Genomic DNA, 23,844 nt, shown 5'->3' with positions numbered 1-23,844 from the left:
TTAACTAATGTCTTGTACAGTTCTTTGTACCAATCGAAGGAGACTGATTTTATCATGGGTTGCCATGATCAGCTTTCGAACTGTTCATCAAGACTAGCAAAAAAGTCTGCGCTGCTCTTTCCTTGAGATCTTGCCACTGACTGCCCTTTCACCAATGCCGAAATGGCAAACTGGAAGAACCATCACATAGCCACCTTCTTAAAAGGGGTTTTCTTAAAACTTTCAGAGAACCACAGTAACTACAGCAGTGACAGCTTTGAACAGAAGTTGCAAAAGGAGGGGAGGCTATCTCGCCTTTCCGGAAGAGCTGGAGTGTCCCCAGAAGACTGAAAAGGTGGAAGACACCAAAAAGGTAAGTTTCACTCTTAAAAGCAAGAAGATGGTCAAGGGGGAGGTATTGCCCTCCTTCCACACACTTTTGGTAGGCTTACTTCATGGCTTCCCACACCCCCCATTTTTGGTGCTTCAGAATTGTGCTACCGAGTCCTTGCTTGATCTGAGTATTATTTCTTCCCCGATCCTTCCTAGAGGCAACTCATCCTGTCAACTATTTTGGATGTTACCTACCCCACCTCACCAATTCTTTTTGCTGAAACCTACAAGGAAACTGACCAGAAAAACTACACATATCAGACAGCCCAAAGTGTTCAAACGAGGAACAAAATTATTTTAAAAACTGCAATGCTTAATTCAGCATTTTTAGGGCAATGGAGGGAGCGGGGCTGGGATAGTGATTGGAGGAAGTGGGGAGGTAGCAATACAGATATTGCTACAAAGCCCCATGGGAACTTTATGTGAAACCATGGTAAGCCAAATCTTCCGTCAGCCATATGACGAGTTGTTCAGCAAGTATCCAACTTACCATGGCCTATTTGTAGGGCGCTTTAGCAGAAGCATGCAAAGCTGCCCTGTCTTAAGCATACATAAGCTGCAAGATGGCATCAGTGCCAGTCAGTCTTGCCATCGGAACTTTTGCTTTCCAGTGCTATTGTTGCTGTTCATACTGAGAGCAGAAGCTATATCAATTAAAGTACAAAATTATACACAGCATGAAGAAAGTGGATAGGACTTTTATCCTTCTCTCATAGAACTGGTATCCAGAATCATCCTATGAACTGACTGATGGACAAGTAAAAAAAAAGACTTTGAATAAATTATGGAAGTCACTTCCACAGTAGGTAGTTATGGACATCAATTGGGGTGACTTTAAAAGGCGATTGGGCAAATTCATGGAAAAGAAGGCTATTAGTGGCTACTAGTCCTGATGGCTGCATGCTCCCTCCAGTATCAGAGGCTGCATAACTAGCTTTCCAGTTAGTGGAAAACCTGTTGTACTCACATCCTGCTTGTAGGTTTCCTATGGGCAACTGGCTTGCTACTGCATAAACAGAATACTGGACTAGATGGACTCTGGGGCTGATCTGGCATGGCTGTATTCTAAACCAAATCATGTTTCTGACATCCTTCAGTTCAAGGATCCTGAAAAGTCTCCTGTGCTTTCTTCTCTCCCTTCTTCCTGATCAGTGAAGGTTATAGTAGAAAACTTTCACTGTGATGAAAGGTGCTCATCAGTTGTTCTGTTCTGGATCAAAGGGTTTCAGCTATTTGTGGTGGTTTTTAGTCCCACAATTCCCTCTTTGAACTGTCTGGAGTCTTTCTTTAGAGTTTTGTATGCATCCAAATGTTGCAAATTTGATGCCATTTTAGGTGCTGATGCCTGACACAGATTTTCCTAAGCCTGCCCTTATCTCTAGCCAGCATGAAAAACAATTGTGTTGAACATCCTAAAAGAGCTTCCTGTTAAAGCAGCAATCTATGTTGCTATGAATAAAGACTTAGTGTTTTTGCATTCAACTGCACTAGAATGACCTGGATAGAGATTAGATGCCGCGTGTTCCACTGTGAATCCAAAGAACCATTCCGATTTAAGCAGTTCCTTAAGCAATGAATCCAGTTGTGCCTGTCCATCTGCAGAAGTCTTTTCTGTAGCAGAGAGCTCTACTAATTGAAGACGAAAGGAAGGGGATTTCTACCCATTCCCTCTCTCCTCTATACCTATAAAAAAAACCTGTTCCAGAAGATTGGCACATTAGTTTGCACGGGGAAGAGAGCAATAACAAAACAAACAAACAGGCTTCCTTTCACTCCCATTAGCAGAAAAGAACCACTGTATACAGCCCTAAATTTTTACCTGGCTACAACATATTAAATAGCCTACTTGTTAAAAAGAAGGACCACACTTCTGATCATAGAGCTAAAGACACTGGCTGGATTGTGCCCAAAGGCAACAAAGTTGCCTGAAGTAAGTTTGTGAATTCTTACATGCAAAAGACAGATTAAATAACTGACTGTAAGAATGGCTCAGTCAGGACCCCTTAATTAGTAAGAAATATATTTGGTAAGAGTGCTTGCTTTCAACATTACACTTTTTTATAGTAGAAATGTATCCAGTGTGTGTCTTCTTATTAAAGTATAACTTGCATTCTTTTGACAGGCAGAATGACTGCTTACTGACATTCTGATAGTGCATCTGAAGTTCACATTGACTGCTGTATGCCCAGATTTCCTCCTACTATTGCCATATGTTCCCTATAAAAATAAAAGAAATGTCTCCAAAAGTGAAACTTCTGAATATAAAAAATTAAATTCATTACTTAGGGGTGTATGTAATCATAATGCTAGCAAAGCACATGGAGCTGCCTAGAAATGTGACAGAATGAATATTCTATACTGTGTACCCCAATTCCTAAATTTATTTAGATGCAATCCCACAGAGTTTTGGAGAGGAACATAAGCCTTTATCTATCCAACACACTCCTCGGGTAAAATTTAGAACACATCGTATATTCAATGAAAAACAAAACTGGTGATCTAATAGCGGATAGACAGCCAACAGCAGGCTGATTTGGGCTAAACAAAGATGTCTAGAAGCAAGCAATGCATGCAAGACTTCCCTCTTGAAAGAAACCAAGCTCCATCCAGTCCCTCCTTCTTGTTTGCAAGACTGGTTCAATCAGATGCCTGTTCCTTTAAAATAAAAGGTACGTCTTGGGCCCAAGACCTACTCAAGACATTTGTAGGTGGCATTTTATCTTGTCTATTACTTTTTAGATTTATGTTCCAAAAACTGATCTGGGCATCCCTCTGGCCAAATTCTGACTTAATGGCAAGCCAGAGCTCTTTAGTCAGAAATAGCCAGGACTTCTCTTTCTGGCACCTTCAGAGAGGAGCAATTCAAGGATCCCAATTCAGATGTGACAAACAGAAACTACAGCCAGAAGGGGGAGCGCTGGAGTGGCATGCACCACCATGTTTGGTCAGTCTGGATAAGTAAGACATTTCTCGCCTAGCCTGCTGGGAACTAGAAGAGGAAGGACAAAATGTCCTGGTCTTCCTTCAGGAGTCTGTTGCATTTCTGTGCAGGGCACAGTGACATGGACTTCCTTTCCCTTGCAGTCCGCCTAGTTTCTGTGGGCTTTGCAGAAGCAGGACAGGACCACTTTCACCTCCCTCTGGTCAGCATCCTCACTTGCCTGCATACAACGCCGTATGGTGTGTGGCTGCCGCACAGATCTTTGAATGCAAGGGGTTGCTGGGGCACGCAAAAGTAAAGCGACTGCGGACCCCAAAGGGATCGCCTAGTACAGTCCCCATGCAAATATTCTGGACTATAGCGCCATTTATTTAGATAATACTTCTTCCGAGGAAGAAGAAAGGTGATTCCGATGCAACCCATAATGAAGCTTGAAACACTTTTTTCGGGGTCATTTATTTAGCAAACCAAAACTCTTAAGCAATTGCCAGTAAGTTGGAGGCAAAACTAACAAGTGAGAGCCAAGGAAAGTTTGCTTTGTCTAAAATAAGAAAATGAAAACACAGAAAGGCATAACGTAGAAGTACAAGGGAGACAGACTTGTCTTTTGAGGCCCAAAAGCAGAGAAAGAATATGGGAAATTCTAGCTAGCCTTTTTCAGTCCAGATGCTCCCCAGATGTTTTCGGCTCCAGCATTACTGACCATAGGACTTGCTGGGTGGGACTGATGGAAGCTGGAGCAAAACAACTCCAGGTACCAGGCTGGGGAAGACTATCCTATTCATTCCCTTAGTATAGTGTTCTCTAGTAGAGGTGACCAGTGTCTAATATTCCCTTCGGCATTGCCCCAAGGAAAAAACTACGACTAGACAACAGGCTGATACATTCCCTTCTCTCTTCGTGAAGAGAGATAAATGAAATGGTAGAAATAAACTTATTTTAATGCACATAAGAAGCCCTTTTTAATTCACTTAACAAGTCCTTATTAAATGCATCATCCTTGTAAGAACTGGCGGTGCTCTTATAAGATTCTTCAGATATGGTCTAATTTTCCAAGGTCTTCAAAACTACAGTACTTTACTTCCAAGAAATACAATACAGTTAATGTTTATTGTAAGCACATGTTCTGGCAATGCCCAGTAGTTGCTTCTTTTTATAAGAATGTTATTACATAGAGAAATTCTGAATTGTAGCATGCCATCAAGTTGTCTCTTACTTAGGGTGGCCCTCCAAAATGTCATGTCTTTGACAGCCTTGCTCAGCTCCTGTAAACTCTGGGTTGCAGCTGAGCAATCTCATAGTTGGAAATTTTGAACTAGTGTCATCTTTACTGTCTCCTGACATACATGTTTCTGAAAATTATTTACCTGCTCCACAAAAATGAATAAATTGTCATTTTAAGTGGATTCTATGTGCCATTTCAAAAGCTAAAAACTGATACTGGAACAACCTATGGTGTTATAGATTTACATGATTTTGATATATGAATGGGTAGCATATAGAATATCAATATTTTGATATATGAATGGGTAGCATATAGAAACTGCCGTCAAATACATACTTCCTGGGTCAACTTTTGTTGCAACCTGTGCATAATTGGCACGATGTTGTATGCTACAAATGGCTCTGTGAGACCTCTGATAACAGAAGTAGTATGCCTATGATACTAATAGGCAACTTGAAACAAATTCAATAAATAAATAAGTACTCCAGCTGCTGGGGAACATGGGCAAGAGGGTGTTGCTGCATTCATGTCCTGCTTGTGGGTTTTCTGCGTGCAGCTGGTTCGCCAGCGTGCAAAGAGAATGCTAGACTAAATAGACCCCGTGTTCTTATTTCATACCAAAACAAAAAACAAACAAACAAACAAAACCCCACACAGAAAAAGAATGGAAAAACAGATAAAATCAGATGCCTATGTGCATCACTCTGGGATCCATTGTGGGTACTGTTACAGGAGTCTGCAGGCATGACAGACGGTAAAGGTCCCAGTTGATAACTTATGTTCAGATTTCTCTTCTACATACTACAACATGGGTCCTTAAACTACGGCCCGCAGGCTGGATCCGGCCCGCCACAGAGGTTTTGGACTTGTTGTGCATGTGCGGCGAGGCAGGGGCTTGCTCATGCGGAGACTCACTTGGAGAAAAGGATCTCCTTGTGAGCAAGCCTCCGCCTCGCAGTGCGCGCGCCCAGTGGCAGCTTGCTCGCAAGGAGATCGCTTTCTTGCCATGCGTGTGTGCATGCGCGCGTGCATCCCGCCCCACCCCGGACCGCCTTGGCGGCCTGCACCCATCACCAGCACCTTTCAACTGGCCCCCTGTTAAAAAAGTTTGAGGACCCCTGTACTACGATATAGAATATTCAGCAAGAAAAACTCATTTTCTGTGCTGTTTATTTACGAAAGATTTCTTAAATGGGTTGGGATGTCCTGCCTTATCCTGGCCTGGGGTTATGTTTCAGAGATACCTGGGCTTCTTCTCCCAGCCCAGTGACTCTGCATTGCTCTTAACTTCCCATGGGTCAATATAATTGCCAAAGACTGGATCAATGCACAGACTGGATCAACACAGACTGCCACCCAATTAGGTAACCATATTCACAGCATCTGAAATTCAAACTATATACAGCTAGTTCACATGCAACCCAAATAAACACGAAGAATGGGCTTTCTTTAAACTAAAAAGCGAATGGATTTACAATCAAGTATTATCCAAGCAGACTAATTTTCTAAAGTGATTGAAATCAGCATCAGATCACAATAAGGAGGGAAAAGATACTACTAATAGAGAGCCAGTGTGGTGTAGTAGTGAAGAGCATGGGACTGGGACTCAGAGGATCTGGGTTCTAGTCCCCACTCAACCATGGAGCCAACTGGGTGACTTTGGGCCAGTCACAGACTCACAGCCCAACCTACCCCACAGGGTTGTTGTTGTGGGGATAAGCTGCCTTGAGGCCTTTGTAGGAAAAAGGCAGGATATAAATTGATAGATAAATAAATAATATTGATCTGTCAAGATTGAATATTTCTACACATTTAAAGCAGAATTTAATTGTAAAAATAAGCCTTAAATTAGGGAAGATACAAAAATGCAGTAATTCCAAAGCAGAACAGTTGGGGAATTTACCCACCCACAGCTCTTTCAAGTAAATTAGTAAATTAGCTGACACATTTTTGTTTATTCATTTCAATTCTACTTTGTTTTCCTGTTGCTCATTTGTAGTATGAAAAATATAAATTCACCTCTGTGAAACAACAGTTTGTATGGCTTATTCTACAGGGCTAAACAGAATATTATGGAATTAAGTTGTACGGGGCATGATGAAACTCTTCTTCTCCACTAAACTAGTCAAAGATGCTAGCATGGAATTGATTCAATAGGGAGGGTTCCATTCAGTGACAGATGGAGAGCACAGCTAAATGACTATTTAAAATCCACTGGGAAAGGGATGAGAAGTGCAGATTAACATGCAAATAATTTTACCTTGCTGTGCTGATTTGTTGCTTTGGTATCTATAATCATTTTCATTTTAAAAAATGTTTACAATCCATCATTTTTGCTTCATTGTACCTAGACTGAATATCAAACAATTTCTTCCTTCCCATTTACCTCAACATACTCTTCAGGCTTGTCTGGAAATAATTGTCTGGATTGTACAGTGCCAGCATCCCAGCATCCTTGCTCCAAAATTACACTCCTAATAGCTTCAATATCTGGATAGTGTGTTGCTTATACAGCTGGATAGAAAGGAGAAAATACACTGAGCACAAGCAAGGTAATGAGCATAATTGCTACCACTTGCCTTCTTTGTGAAAGAAAATTAGAGAATGCAACTCTATCTCTCTCTACAAGGATCAGCCAGAGACAAAAGTGATTGTAAACCTTACTGTTATTGCCAATGGCACCACAAACAGGTTCTCAATATCTATGATGGAATCTAACAAACTGTAACATTACAGTAAATCATAGAATCAAGAGCCAAGGAACCATTGTTCTTTGCTAGTTCAAACATAAATAGTGGAATTGCTAACACTGTTTTATCTTGTCATTATTATCAACTCCCCAGATGCACAAAAGGGAAAATGTCAGGCTACAACAATGAAAGGAGGGAAAGGTCTTTTCATCTTGGCTGGTTGGTTAGTCATTCCAGAAAACTGATAAATACTCATGAGCCAAATTATTTGCACCTAGGCGCATATTTGCACCTAGTTAAGCGCTTATGATACAGATTCTGATTACTTTGTGATAAGCACATTTTTAACCCACTACAAAATTTGTAATCAAGCTAACACCCCATTGGCTTCCCAAGGCTAGAATTATTAAGAGTTCTGGTCCCTTGTTTTTTACACTGATTTAAAGTTTTCATTTGAATGGGTTTATTCTTCAAGGGACTAACTTTGGATTTAATCCATTCTTTGTTCTTTAGAGTTAGGCATTAAGGCTCGGTATGCATAAATGATACATGGGCAAACTTCCTGGGATACATGCACTGAGCTGTTTCCCCCATTTTCTGCTGATTTATTACAACTCCAGAGGGTGGATAACACACTAGTTTATGTGGGCAGCCCACTGGTGTTGCTCACATGCTGCCAAAGACAGGGGACAGCAAAGTGAGTTGTTGCTTTGGATGTCATCAAAAGGGCAACGGCACTATCTCATCCAGCCTTGGGAAGGAAGTTGGGGTAGAGGCTAAGATTCATAGCACTTGGTTGTGTGAAGTGGGGCATGGCATGACAAGAGTGTCCTGGGGCAAGTAGCAGTGGTGACAACCTGAATATGAGGTAAGTTTCCCGGGACAGATTCTGCTTGCGTTTTGGAAACTCCCAACCTGGCCTTATTGAGGTTGATTATGTGCTTTCACTTTTTGTATCTTCTTCTGGCTCTGCTGTTCTTGGTGTTTTGGCTGTTTGTGACCTATGATTTGGCACTACTGCATTTTTACAGTCATTTGTTTTAACTTGCTGCTGCAATAGTATTTGGGTATGTGTGTGGTTTTTCTCAGTGTGGTGGTTATGTTTAATGACATGTAGACACTATGGCCACAATCACAAATCACAGTAAGCCATCCAAGCTGGCTTAACAGATCCTAAGGTATATAAGCAATATACTTGCATATGTGGCCAACATGTTCCCACTTCTCCCTTTCAAGCAAGTGGGCAAACAATACTAGATTGTTTGATATTAAACATCTTCACTGGTTTAGTCAAAACAGGAACCTATGCTTAATTGTAGTTTCCCTATTTGTTCATCCATTTGCATATAAGAGAGGAGCAAACTGAGAGCAATTTTGCTGCATTAACTATTAAGTTGCTTGTGTCTATCTCAGTTTTTTAAACTAGGGCTTATCAAGGTGTATACATGCAGTCTTTGTTTATTTATCAGCACTGGAGAACTGGCATGTTTAATGAAATGAAATTTTGTTTGTTTGTTTAGTTGCAAAGTCATACCTGACCCATCACAACCCCATGGACAACATTCCCCCAGGCTCTCCTGTCCTCCACCATCCCTTGGAGTCCACCCAAGCCCAATGAAATGAATATAGAAATGCTATTGTTCTTGGTCTATTTTCTGTTTTTGGTGAGCCACTTAAAAACACAATTTTATAGGAATGCTGCATACAAAGTGATGCCTAATCCCCAACCAAGGCAGCAAACATTAATACCCCACTGAAAAAATTAAGCAATATACAATTCTACACTAGAGAAAAAACACAAAACTATATGCAGCAGATAAAAAGACCAGTAAGAGGTCTAATAGTGAATCACGTACTGTTTTACTGTTTTTCACCTATTGATCATATAGAGAAGCAAACAAGCAACAAAGAATATTTTTAACTAGGTCAGCCTAAATGTTTAGAAGATTATTTAATCTATTTTGTCACTTGGTCACAATCTCTAAGAGCTCCTTTTTTTCTTCCTTTCCCAAAGCTGTGTGAAAATCAATACCAATATTTGCTAGAGAACATAGGTGGTAGACAGAATGCTAAATAAAGGGCTCGGACATAGATGCTGGCCATAGAAAGGAATTTTATCAGACACTGGTGACAGATGACATTAGATGAACAAAAAATGCCCTAATCTAAATCTTTGGAATGAAAAACCCAGTGAAAATTATATCTTGCCAACATGTTTCTATCTCTATTGTATCTTAATTCCAGGATGAGTAAGGTTAATTGCAAGGACCAAAAGCACTGGTATAGCATTTGTTCATAAATTCACTGAACTATGAATTTCAGACAGCACTGTTCTCTTGGAAACAAGACTCTGTATTGATGGCAGTACAGTAAAGAATGAACCTTACCAACCATGATTTTCTTTTGTATTCATCAAATTGAAGTGAAATGGACTTAAGAGTCTTATTAGGCGAGTTAGCAACAGTTTAAAGAGCAGTACGATTCAAGAAATACTACTAAAAGAATTAAAACAAAATCAAAGGGAAACTATTGGGACAGGTACACACTGCTTCTATATTTAACATATTCCCTTCCCCTCCATTTGTCTACTGATTCTGCTCCTCTCTGCTTCTGCAATATATCCAATCTCAATTTACCTAGCCAGGTTTAGACCACTCCTGTAGACCAAATTATCACTATTAACTGTGGTGACCACCTATGCAAAGTAACATCAGCAAGGCCATCATACATCCAGTTTCTTCTGGTTTACATATCCTGTGCATGAAGCCAGGTTTTGGCTTGATGGTTATCAGGGCACAGATTATTAATAAATACATGAAATACAACCAAAAGCATTGTTTGTATTAAAAACGTGCTTAGAGTAAGAAATCACTGAGAGAAAACTTCATAGTCTGAAGACAGAAGAGTAATTACAAAAATGAAATTGAAGAGGGCAAATGTAGGCCAGATGGCAAATTAAGTGCAAAGCCATTTTAAGGAGAAGCATCTCAATGAGTAGAAGTGCATAATGAATAATGTGGTATAATTATGATGGCTAATAAAAAAGCATTATCAGAATATCTGATCTGGCATGCACACTATCTTAACTGGATTTTCCACTGAAAACCCATGAAAAAAAAAGGGGGGGGGAGGAAACAACAGGATAGGTTTGTGAAGTGATGATACTGCACAGCTGCTTTTCTCTCTTCCTGATCACATATCGAAGAAACAATCTTCTTTGGAAACTTCCAGGCACCCTAACCATGGGGTGATAATCCTCAAAGGTAACAGCCTGCAACTTAAATTGTTGGTACTTCAGTTATGTAGATATTATTCTTGGTGAAGCCTGATACTCCAGGAGAAAGGAGGGAATAAAACTGTTCTTCAGGTGTGTAAATGACAGGTGTATTTTGCTTCCATGGAAAAATGCTAGGACAAAATGAAAATCTTTCTCCATGTATATCCAGTTTCTACAGCACATCATTTTCATTTCAAATCTTTGTCATAAATGGAGATGATATGTGTGCTACCTTAGTTTTGGGAAAGGAGTTCCGTTCCATATTTCACTGCAAATATCACACTTTCATGTTTATAAAACACAGGAGAGCTTTAGCATCATAGATAAAAGTCTAAAAGATTATGACAATGATGATTATGACAATAATGACAATGGGACTTGATGGTGCAGCCAACTACCCAGCAGCTCTTGAGGGCAATACTCCATATTCACTTCTAAACTCTGGATCAGTAGACTGCTCCAGACAGGATCCAGCAGGAACATTCAGGTGAACTGTTCTACACACCTGGATATCAACAGCACTCAGTGTATTGTCCTTTGTATCACTCACTGTGGATGTTAGCAGACTCTGCTCACTTGCAAATATCAGTTCCTCTTAAACAGCAATGGCTTTCATTGCAGAATTTTCAGGAACCATAAATCATCAGCCAGAGCCCAGCTTTGGAGTGTCATATTGTGACACCAAGGCATGTAATGCATATGACCAATAAGGGAACAAGCAGGCCACCTGCAAAGGCGGGATTCCTGTCCTGTCTGACTAGATGCCACAATTCATCTATGCTGGTGTAGTATGCCAGAAAAAGGAGGATACAGCACAAGCATCAGCAGAGACATTATCTGAAATTGGAAGATAACTTTTTGAAAAGGCCTTCTGGTTAACGACGTATCCTTTGCCAGCCTTTCTACACAAATAGATTTAGAAGCATAAACTTGTTCAAAAATAGGTCTAAGACAAGTTATTTTAAAAAGGATCGACAACAATCCTATCAGGATTTGCTTACTGACACACTCCTCTTCTGTTCCCTGCCAGCTTGTCATAATTGCTATTTCACTCTGCAAACAGTTTGTCCTCCCTGCATTACAAAGGAAATAGGTTCTTCTCTCATGGTTTGAAAGCATCTTCCCAATGCATGGAAGCTAAATGCCACCCTTGTCTCACTCTTATACAATACAGCAGGCTGATCTTTCCCAGGCAATTTAAACCTAAGAAAAGGCTCTGTTCTGATTCACAGACTCAACTCTAATTATGATCACATACTGTACCTTTACAGCAGGCATGTGGAACCTCCAGCCCTCAGGCCTAATCCAACCTATGGAGGTCCAACGACTGGATTATGGGGTTCCTTGGGTTCATCCAGAAGCCATGGCTCAGCACAGTTCCTCATGATGACAACATGCACAGCTCAAAACCAAGGATCTGGCCAGAGCTAGAGGAGCAGCCACTTCTTTCTTATGCTGACCGCTGCATCCTTGGCACTCCTCTCACAACTGCTTATGGCGACAGCAAAAGCATGCAGATGAGGTACCCAACTTCACCAAAACTGGTAGGAGCCTCCCCTCTCGATGCCAGAGACGTCTGTTCACATGTCATTCCTGTCAGCATGGCAGGTGCCATGAAAAGCCAGACCTCCTTGCTGGTGCTGCAGAGACCCACTGCACCCAGTGCAGCTTAGTCATCCTTCATGTACCTCTGGACACCCGACAGGAACAGAGAAGGTGCCTGACTCAGCAGGCACAGGGAGAAGACGCTGTTCCTGGTGCTGACAAATGCCCTTGCCTCTCTCAGCACGGAGAAGCACAAAACCAGTGGGTGGGTGACAAAGCCAATGTGCACAGCCACACCTGCAGACATCACCTGGTGCGCGGAGGACCCGGTGGAACTGGGCCTCACCCTATTTTTGTTCTGAACTAACATTCTACTTGCATATTCCCACTACTGTGCTAATTTATAGTCTGTGTAAATTAGTATAAATTAAATTTATACTCTTGCACAAAAAGCAGGTGCAAACCAAATGTCGCTTTCTACAGTAGAAAGCAGCAATCTATAGAGTATCCAAATTGGGCCATGCAATTCACCAGACACTTAGTCGCCTTTCTCATAGCCTCCACATGCCTTCTTCTGTATCACTGTTAGCATCACACCTGCTGTAGGATCTGATCAGAAAAAGGGAACCCAGAATCTCATGGGCTGTGTAAGATCACCTGATCTCTCTTTATGGACTGACCCATAAAACCTGGAGAAAGAAGAATATGTTGCACTGTTGGCCCAGCTGGAAACAGCTGGTTCACAGTAAAAGACTGGAGTAAACGGGAATGGATTCAATTGTGAACAATTGCAACTGTACTAGAGAAGGACAGCCCAGGGTACAAGGGCAAGCTGCATGCAACAGTGGGAAGAAGCCACGGAGGTAAAAAAAAGCTCAACCAAGCAAAAAAGGATGTGAGCGAAACCACTGAAATTGATCTTTAAGCCTCTTCTAGCACAGTTTATATACCACTTTCTGCTTCCCTAACACTTTTTCCTTTTACAAAAGGACTCTGCCTCTTTTTTAAACTTGTCATTAAGATAAAGCCAAGATAACTATAGAGCAAAGAGAAGGCAGAAGGACTCCAGGCAAGACCTTCCTCTGCAAAGCCAATCCTGATACAACTCATTCTCTACAAAGGAAACAGGTGAGATTATATCCCTTGTTTATCAACTACTAGAAGAGAGTGCTCTGTTAGATGCTGCTTGTCAGTACATTCAAAGAGCTCCACTCTGCTCCTGCTGACATCTCAGATTGCAAACTGGGCCCAAGCTTTCTGTGGCGTCTATTTACCTGCTGGACTTTAGTTGCTTTCATTCCAGGTTCCCTGCACACATTTCACTGTGAAGTCTTCTTCCACAATGTTCTGTAGTGGACATTTTACCGGTTCCCATGATTTACTATCTTACGTATTTACCTTTCCTTTCTAACTTTGAATTATGGATTTTTTTTATTGTGGCACAAAAGTAAAGTATGCCCTTCCACCAGCAGGCAAAGACTACTGTATTCCAGAAGACCTTTAACCTGTAATTGTTCTGGTGGGTTAGATGAGGCTTAGAATGCTTTCTGTAATTAAGTTTTATTGCATTTTAATGGGATGTGTTAATGTTTCAAGCTACCTAGACTGTAATCATTGGTAAAAGGTGAATGAAAAATTAAATAAATAAGCTGACAGGCCTAGGCTTCTCCTCTCTTCGGCCAAGCCTCTGACCTCCTTTTCCCCCACAGAACGTCTCTTGGGAACCTGGCTTTCAAGCACTGCTCTAAAGGCTAAATCTTGCAGCTGGCCAAGTGTATCAAACTGTTCCAGCCCCTAGAGAAATCAGGCAGAACTGAGCCCTCATCTTTCTTATATTCAATAGCCAAGACAGGCCTTAAATCAGCATCCGAATCTGTCTGCATCTGAATTTGCCTCCAAGGAATCCTGCATTTTGCAGCTGGAATTACATCCCAGATCTGGTTCCTTTGCAAGTGCTGCTAAACCCAAACCTCTTTTATTCTTTAAGTACTAGAAAAGAAGGTTGAACAGTCAAAGACCAACACTGGTAACCAACACTTCCAACCCTAGTATTTTATGATTCTATTAGTCGTTCATTTTGTCATCTGTTCATTTTGTCATCTGAATTGGATTATATTAGGGATGTATGAAAATTCTCTTTAGTTTGGGTAAACACAGGTATGCACATTTCTGTATTTATACCAAAATGTTTCTAAAGCTGTCCACAAGTCCACATGATCCTTTTTTAAACTGTTCTACTTTCAAATGTGCAGGTCAGATTCATTGAAATCCCTACTCATTGGAATCCACTGCAGATTTCTCTGACAACCCTGGGTTGTTTAAGGCTTCCAGCAGAGATTTTCGTTATTCTTCTACCCAAAATGGGGAGTGAAGGAAAGAACTGTCCAAAATATTACACTGAAATGATAACCAGTTTTTAAGTATACCCAGTTTTTGCAACAATACAATAAACTTATTTTTAAAATGTACATACATAACTCAAGAGGAAAAATAAATTGCTGAGCTTGTTTTATACACTTGAGAAAGAAATCTAGAAATACCTTTTGCATTCAAAATTTCTTCTTTTATTTTCATCACAGTTTCTTGGCCTTTGTTTTCCTCGTTTCCAGCTATTATAAAAGCAAAATAGAGAAAAATAATATGAATAACTCTCAATATATCAGAATGCAAACTTACAGTGAAGCACTAAATTCTCCAAAAGTAATTGAAAGCCAAAGCCTCATATTACATTTTTAAGTAAAGGATGAGAGATGCAATTGAAAAAGAGCTAGAAATGGGTGAGACCCTTTACAATACATACATACATACATACATACATATATATATATATATATATATATATAACCTGCATTGACTGAATGCAATGACTTTGGTTTTTGTTCTTTTCGTATTTTGTATTTTGCTTGAAAGCACAGTGTCTCCCCTGAACATGAGATGTAGCAATGAAAACTGACAAGTAGTTCAGGACACAAATACAGGTTGTGCATTTAGCTATCGGCTCAATGACATGTCTATTATCAAAGAAGTCAGGAAAACAGTGCAGTGGAAATTGTAACACACTATCTCCTTTTCTCGAACACTAAGATAATGGGTGAAACTTGGTATGTACATTTATACTAGAAGCCTCTATTTGAAATTTCAGTAGCAGCTCAGCCTCTGCACCCATTTTAAAGGAGATGCAGTTAAAGCCCTGAATGCACTGCAATGCGATGCTGTGACTTAAAAGACTGACACATCTGAAACAAAGTTGTTGAGCATAGTTAAAACGTAGTTCTACATTTCAGATAGGTGAGTTCTGCACTCAATCACTGTACAGGAAAGGAATACAGGGAAATATTGTAGAGAATTATATATACACATTGGAACCTTTACAATATTTTTTTAAAGACTCAGAAGAACAGGAAAATCCATGTAACAGATTAAAAGGGGCTCTGAGTCTCCTTAAATTAGAAAAAATAGTAACAACATATTTATCAGCATTCATAAAATGTTTGTTGCATTTCGCTCAGTGCATAAGGCACAGGCTTTCCGTAGTTGGCTGGCTGTGTCCACACCTGCTCCATTGGGATACCACATGCTGCTCAGGTGTTCTGTCTGTCCACATATACAAGAATGTGGGGAACAATGCAAGGTCCCCAAGACTACATGATAAGATTGCCTCCCGCAAGAATATGGACAGGTTATAAGCCAGCATGCAAGTTGCTAGTTCCACTTTCCCCACCTCACCAGACTTTTGTAACCACCGTTCCTCGCTTGCCACATGTTTGAAAAATAGCTCTTGGATCCCGACCATTGTGCAGCAGCGTGAGGCATGGCCATGAATGCAAGAGGCAGCCGTTATTTTCCGTGCACTGATTCTGCAGAGAATTTGCAACCGGTTGATTCATTATAATTTCTTTTTGTTATACTCTTTTAGGCTCTCAAACCCAAGTACAAATTTATGTAAGCATTTTAAACTAACTGTCTTATAGGCTTTTAAAATCATGAAAGCGGAGAGCTTTATTTCAGCATGAACCCCTGACACAAACAGTGGCCTGAAATCAGCCATGCATCTATTAAATCAACTGTTTTATTGCATGCACACTGGCAGGCTGATTGCCCTTTGCCATGGGAGTAGAAAAAGATGATAGTTTAAAAAACTCATATTATGTGGTTTTCCTTCACAAACCATCGAGAGTTACTTAGCACAAACATCCAGTTTGATCCTAATCTCTAGAAATAGATGCAGTGTCAACAAACAAACCCTCCAGTAAAGCTGACATATCCATGGAGTTCTCTTAAAAGAAGCTATGGGCATGAGATCAAGACTCCTCACTTTTTCAGTCAGAGTGAGTTTCTACAGCCTGGAATTAATGTGTGTCACAGCAGTAGATAAAGCCATGCTGGGGGAAAAGCAAATTCTGCAGCACACATTGCAAGATTTTCAAGTCATCCTGTTTTCCCATCTCTTCTGTAGGCTGCTGCAGAGTGAGCACTTCACCAAACCTCCAGCATGTAATTTAATCTCTGAATATTTATTCCATCCAGGTCACATATAGTATAGTGACAATTATGGGCATTTGTCAAAAACCTTTAAAATGTTACTTTATATACTTAAGGTTTTAAAAGAATATGGTCTCCTCTCTTCTAAAATCTGCTGGTTTTGTTTTTCTTAAGCACTGATATTCTATGCCTGATGCTGGGTAATGGTTAATCACAGAAATGCATTGAATACCCACCAAGCTTCATATTTCAAGGAGGGGCAAGACAAAGCAAGTGATTTCTTATCAGGCATACACAATGGAGGAAAAGGTATCTGTGACTTCCATTCTTGCATTATCAGTTTGTGGAATTCTATAGTTCAGCACTCCAGAGTAGAGAAGGAAATACTAATTTCTTAACCAATGCTGAGAACTCAGGGACCTTCTTTCCTTCCTCCTCCTGTGTGAATTTTTTTCCTTGTTTCCTTTGCAATACCACGCTTAAAGCAAGCAAAGACCAACCAGATAAGAAACGGAAAGAATTACATGACCCTGCATGTGATCGCTTGGCCATTGTGAATAAATTTGCACCATTACATCTTCACTGGGCCAGCAAAGTAGATGACTGAAGACACCTTGGAAGCCTTTTGTGGCTGAAGCATAGCTTTAAAAAACTTTAAATAATAAAGTAACACATAAAATGGAATACAGAATCACACAGTTATATAAACTTTAAATAAAGTAACACATAAAATGGAATACAGAATTACGCATGGTGCTATTTGTCATACTGGCCCCTCGTTTTTTCTGATTGGAATGACAATTAGCCCTTCACAGATTCAGCAATGCATCAGCCATGGCCATCTGGTATCATGTGCTGACTGGCTGTTCCTAGGAACTAGTTCCTGTAGACCATTAGTGCGGATGGCTGTAGATGCAAGCTTCTTTTGGCCGGGTTCTCTGCTGTTGCACCGAGTTGCCGTCTGGAATGCCTGGCTTTGCACTGTCTTTTTATTCATCAATGCCATTTCTTTTTGTTCAGCCTACTTGAATCTCCTTTAATCCTCCTTCAGCAGTTACTTTTTCCTTTGCATTTATCAGCTGCTTGCTGTTCAAGTACTGCTGTTAATACAGTTGAAGGTTCACATGAACATATGGACTAGATGTGAATACGCAACCCAGTTGTGCTGAGACCAGAACATGGCATTTCTGCCTGATCCTTTATAACTCAATGCAGGATAACAGCAGCCACATTAAGTATACCAAAGGATTTAGATATGCCCCATGATTTTTTAAAATTTTTTCCTCTCCAAGCAGCAGCATTTCCCCACCATGTATAATATGCTTTGTAAACAATCTTCTCAGGTTCCAAAAGTATTGTACCATGTGGCATAGGGGAGAGGGTAGAAGAAAAATCACACCAGGGATGGTATTTAATGCTAGTCCTACATAGAGAAAATCCACTGAAGTAACAGGTATTATGTTAAACCAGCATTCAGTACAATGCTAAAAGACCTATAGGAGCAGCATTTTTCTTCCAGGATATCCTATTAGTCTGTAAAAAAATTCTTCAGCAGCAATCAGAGAAGAAATAATACTCAATGACTTCACAGCTACCCATAAGTTGATGAGGTAAAGAATCAAACAAACCTGTTCAAAGGAATTGCATGGGGAAACAGAGATCCTCGTGAAGTCTGGTGTTTGCACAAAAATGCATTGCCACAAAATTGTCCAATTTTGTACTTCATGGTACAAAATCATGTTTGCACCACACAGCCTCATGTCTGTGCAAATCCCTATCCAAAGCTAAACCCAATCAAAAAGTTCCATTTTCTCAATGGGCTTTCCAAGACAAATGAGAGCCTCATTATCAAAATTTCATAGCTTCATCATTTTTTGAGAAACCTCCTTTGTAGAGAATTGTATTTGGTCAACAAATAAGAAAACTACGATCTATCAAAATGCTAAGGACTAAGGTGGAAAATGCCCAAGAGTTTTACTATTTACATTAGATAACAGAGACAGTTATGTGTGTGCAATTATTTGCAGCAGAGTTTTGACAAAGATATGTGATCACAGTCACATAAAATCACCTGATACAGTTTAAAAGCCACATTTTTTCTAATCTTACTGTGGTAAATAGCTGGGGAAAGATAATAAAAATAACATTTTATCTCCCAAAGGGCAGACACAGCAGGGAAACTTATATAAAAACATTTAGAAGACATGCAAAGCAATGTATTGTCTATCAGATGATACAGCCTGCCAAGTCTAATATTACCTGGAAGGAAAAGAAGAGATACTTTGCTTATCCAAGTCGCTAGGATTGAACATTTTATGACTAACCAAAACAGACATGAAGCAAGGCCAGCCATTTCCTTAAAAACACAGGCATCTTGAAATAGCTAAAACAAGACTAGGCTGAGACAACTGACGTTCCAATGGCTATTTTACAATTATATTAGCTGATATACCCATAAGACTCAGCTCAAAGTTTAATGCAAAACAGTGCAAGAATACACTTAATGTTTGTCATTTTTGTTACCCATAATGAGCTTCCAAAAAACCAAAGACCAGAGAGATGCTCCCATCTCTCAATAGTCTACTCAAAATCCCCAGTCTCCCCCTTCTTTTTATGCCTGCAGCTGCTAAGAAAGGCCATGGTACTTATGTGGCAACCAGTGATGCAAGCCAGCAGAACCATATTGCATACATTAAGCCTGGAACAGATGGAATAGGCATGCCTTGCCAAGTGATCAAGATAACACATTAATCAATGGTGCATCCCACACTAAGAACTTTTGACAACACAAGGAACGCTCCGGAGCTAGTTATGGGACTCTGCTCCAGACGGAAAAAGAAAACACCCAGTTTACTGGAGTGACATTAAACAAACCTGTCAACGAAGAATTTCTGTCAGAGAATTATGAGAAGGAGCATTGGAAGATTTCAACAACTGATAGGAATGCACATTTCAATATAGAATTATCTGGAAGCATCTGAATAAGTAAGAGAAATGTGGAGTGGAAAGAAAGCATTCTAACTAGTCCAGTTACTTTCTTGAACACTTCCTGCAAGGTATATATTATATACATACTCCTATATTGAATCAACTGGCCTCATGCTCCCTCCAATTTATCCTTCTTCAAAAATGCCAATTAGCTTTATCATCAATTCCAGAAGAATTGGCAGCTCTACTGCAACAAAACAAGCAATTCTTTATTTAAACAAGGGATTCAAGCCTATCCAACCCTTTTATATCTTCAACTGTTCCGTGGGCAAGATCTTTTCTATATACAGAACAAATATTCTTCCTTCTCCAAGTAAAAAGAAGTCTGCACCTAGCAAAGAACCTTGCACCTAACAAATCAAGCTGTGTTCAAGATGCCTAACTCAAAAGCAGAGTTAGATGTGGAAGCAGAATTTCTTTCCCCACTCACAGCCCTCCCAATCCTTGTAAATTGCTGTAACTTCAGTGCATTTTATTTATCCATTTATTTAATTACTATAGTACCTAATTGCTGAAGCTCCCGGGATAGTTCAAAGCAATTCTCAGAACACAACACAGTAAAAAGAGTATTCAGTGGTTCAATATACAAATTCAACAGCCAAAATAATACCAGTACAGACTTGTTAAAAACAACTGGCACAGGGGGCCCTTAAAAATGCCTAAGACAAGTGGGCAGTCTTAGATTTGCCCTAAAATATGATGGAGTTGGTCCTGGGCAAGTTTCAGTGAAGAGATCGTTCCATAACTGGGGGGCCAGCACTAAGACGATCCTGTCTCTTGTTGTCAGCCTCAGAGGCAGCATTCAGAGGAAGGTGTAGATGTTGACCAAAGTGTCCAGATGGACTCAGGTTGGGAGAGGCACTCTGTCCACTGTTACAGTCCCAAGACATGTAAGGCAGTATAGGTTAGAACCCTCACCTTGAATCAGGCTCAGAAGCATACATGTAGCCAATACAAGCAGGCCCGACTTGGTGTTACGTGTTCCAACTTTCTTGTCCCAGTTATTAATCAGTCTGCTTCCTTTTGTACAAACTACAGCTTCTGAAGAGTCTTCAAGGCAGCCCCACATAGATCCAGGAGCGGGAATAAGGTCACACTCTCCCTGTATCTCTTTCAATGTAGGTCATCATATAGGGTGGGCTACAATCTGGACTGAACTCCCACTGAAATGGTTCCAGATTATCAGTCTCATTCAAGAGTGCCTGGAGCTGGTTGGAAACCACCCACTGAAGGGCCTTGCCCAGGATGGGAACATTCACCACTGAGGTTTTTTGGGTCTCCTGGGTCCAGAAAGGATTTTTTCAAGAGTAGCTCACCATCAACAATTTGAGGTAGTAGGAGAGCTCCCCCTCTCATAAAAATTTGCTGATCACCTCCCTGGCCCAGCTGGCTGTTCCCCCTTGCTGGCATTTCAAAGCTAAGAGTGTCGCTTGAGTTGAGTTGTACTACCTGGAACACATTGGACTAGCTGCAGTCTGGGTAGCTTAGCAGATTCAGCTGCTGTAACACCGGGATGAAAATCCCGGTGGACATAAGCTATTTATTCCTTGCAGTGCTTTTAAAGATGATGATGCTAGATTTTACCTTGTTTTATTACTACTGAGTGTCCTAATCTACTTCTGAGAGTTTGGAACACTGCTCAAAACTCCTTGCAGGAAGGATAGGATACAAATGTAACTAAGATAATAAAAGTCAGTACCATCACAATGTTAGCAAACATTTATATAAATGTAATAACTACAATACCTATTACAACATGCATGCCAAGTCTTGCCAAATGCTTCACAGTATGGAAACCAATGCCGTCAGTGCCTCCAGTTACTATGGCAACATTCCCATTTTGAAGAGGAAAAACTGAAAAGAGAAAAGTAATTCACGTTAATATCAAATTTGCTACAAGTTAAGACTTACGGTATTCATCTAGTGATGTGGAGCTTGTTAAATCTGTTCCATCTGCATTTCATGTTTTTAGGTACCTTTTGTTCTCATTTGTTCAGTGATTGAAATGGATTTTGCGCCAATGTATTCCTATGCATTTGCACAAATTTGCACTTGCACAAATTCCTATCTCCCATAAGCATTTTCACATTTCGGTCTATGGGAAGAAATGCTCATTTTCAGTAATTTTTATATTTTTGTATTTTTCTATGACTGAATGTATGTTAAAATTACAGGAAAAACAAAAACAAAACAAACCCTCTGCAGAATCTATGCAGACTTGGAATAAGCCAGCTGTAGAATCTGCATGTCAGATAGACAGAAATCAGTTGTGGATTCTCCATCATATCTATTAATTTTAACAAAAGATTCCATGAAAGCTCAGTTGCATGGTAATATACCATGCAACCTCCTTCTCCTATGTACAAGCAGTATAGACAATCACCACATTAAAATGGTTATTTATCTTCCTTTTTAAATATATATACCTGGCTTTCAACCATGTTTCTAGGGACATTTACACAGCACTAAATTCATGACAAAAATGTAAAACATGGTATTAAAAAAGATAATCACCAACCTTATAAAGATCCATAAAAACAACAACTAAAATAACAGGAGTTAAACTTTCTAAAAGGCCTAGAAAAATACAAAGGTTTTTGGTTTTTTTACCCAGGGCTGAAAAATAATAATGTAGTGTACCAGGTATGCTTTCAGAGAACTGTCCCCAGTTTTATTCATAACAGTACATGAAAAATACCATTAAGAATGTTCTTCTCTGATGGCCACCCACCCAACCTCGGGAGGAGGGTCTTTGAGAATTACCTCAGTGCAACACAGATGGCAAAGCACATAAGACTTCAAAAGTAAGGACTAGAATTTTGAACTGTGCTTGGAAATGGAGAGGAAACTAACATTAAAAAATGTATGGCAAGCTATAACTGCTCCATTAGTAGCCTGCTGGCTTTAGTCATTTTGAACTCCCTGCAGTTTCTGAGCAGTCAAGATAGTATGACTGAGATATCCCATTTCTAGGAGAGACTGCAAGGCAAAAATGCCATAAAGACGAATAGTAGATCCCCAGCACCAATTTCTGGAATCAGCCTTTCAAGCAACAGCTTGTGCTCACAAATACAGTGCTTCCAACCTGAAGAACTTCAGAAATTTACCACGTAGATAAAGGTATCTTTGAAGAATGTCTTTCCCCATGCCACAAATGCACTGCAGGTCAGGCGAGTTGCACATAATTCCACCTATCCGAGTCTGCCACCACCCTTTCCCTTAGCCTCAGACACCAAGAAAAGTGACTGCAGAGCTATAAGCCAGTTCTGTGCCTAGAATGTTGGGTATGACCAACTGAAACCTTTTAAATACAGGCTGGCAAGCAAACCTGCTTCCTCTTACTCTTTTGTCGGCATAAATCAAAGAACCTTGGGAGTGAAACAAGAGACTAGGCAAATGAAGACTGAAAAGTTTCTCTCTGATATACACTCCAGACTTAAGGTCTAATTATAGTATGTTTATTAAAGAAATATGAGACAAGGAGAGCAATCTTGGTATAACTTGGATTGTGAACTACCCAAAGATCTTTAGTTATTGGGTGATACAGAAATGTAATAAACAAACAACAGGTGCTTGAAAAATAAAAACAGTAAACAAAATTTGCTGTATCCTTTGCCAAATCTTTTAAATTAAAAGACTCACATGGCAGAGGTCATGTGAAGCTCTTTATTGGTCAGAAGATGCACTGGGGATCCCAAGAGCAATCAACTGTGTCCCCTCATTTATTCGGTTTGGCTGGAAGTGGGTGGAAGACAATTTCCTGTCCCGTGTAGTTCACCAATTAGACACAGGATCTACAGGCAGGAAGATCCTTCTTTTCACTTCCTAGGCTGAGAGATAAAACTAGAAATATGTCATTTCTAAGAGAGATGGCTTTAGCTAGCTCTGGCAGACTTGGCACATTAAAAGTCTTTGTGGTTTGTGAATTTGGAAGCCTGGGAAGGACTTATTATATTCAAAGAGGGCTACGTACAGCAGTATCCCGGTCAAAGATGTTTGTATCTTTAGGAAAATATATTCAGAAGGATAGTTCAGCAACATGATACTAAAAGAAGCTGAGAGGTCCTAGAGAATTCACTTTCCCTGTCCCTTTCCAAGAAAAGATCATCAGGGATATCAAGACAGTTTCAGTACTGATTAAAATGGATTAATTCAAAACATAAAGAAGCTGCAATGTGTAAGGGCCAGAGAGCTGGCCAGAAGATGTACAACTAGTTCAAGTTCTTACTAAACGGAGTTCTTCCCGCACCCAAGTTTTCTGTCCACTGACTCAGTGTGCAAGTGTTGCTTATTTAATGGTGGTTTAGCTTTTCCAGAAAAGCCT

The 23,844-nt window shown here is 40.1% G+C and overlaps 1 protein-coding gene across 2 annotated transcripts in view; it reads right to left on the bottom strand.

Moving 5' to 3' along the window:
- The window catches only part of LOC123024679 (E3 SUMO-protein ligase ZBED1-like), a 125,155-nt gene that overhangs the window by 71,194 nt on the left and 30,117 nt on the right, over positions 1–23,844 (bottom strand). For both annotated transcript variants that reach the window (XM_044432721.1, XM_044432729.1), the window contains 2 exons: positions 21,267–21,374; positions 14,591–14,659 (listed from right to left, as the gene is read on the bottom strand). In XM_044432721.1, coding sequence (XP_044288656.1) covers positions 14,591–14,659; positions 21,267–21,374 — 177 coding nt within the window. The remainder of the gene's footprint in view (positions 1–14,590; positions 14,660–21,266; positions 21,375–23,844) is intronic.

This window comes from Varanus komodoensis, unplaced genomic scaffold (assembly GCF_004798865.1).
Source record: "Varanus komodoensis strain SLA01 unplaced genomic scaffold, ASM479886v1 scaffold1, whole genome shotgun sequence".
Taxonomy (NCBI): Eukaryota; Metazoa; Chordata; class Lepidosauria; order Squamata; family Varanidae; genus Varanus; species Varanus komodoensis.
This window is presented reverse-complemented; position numbering and strand designations above follow the sequence as displayed.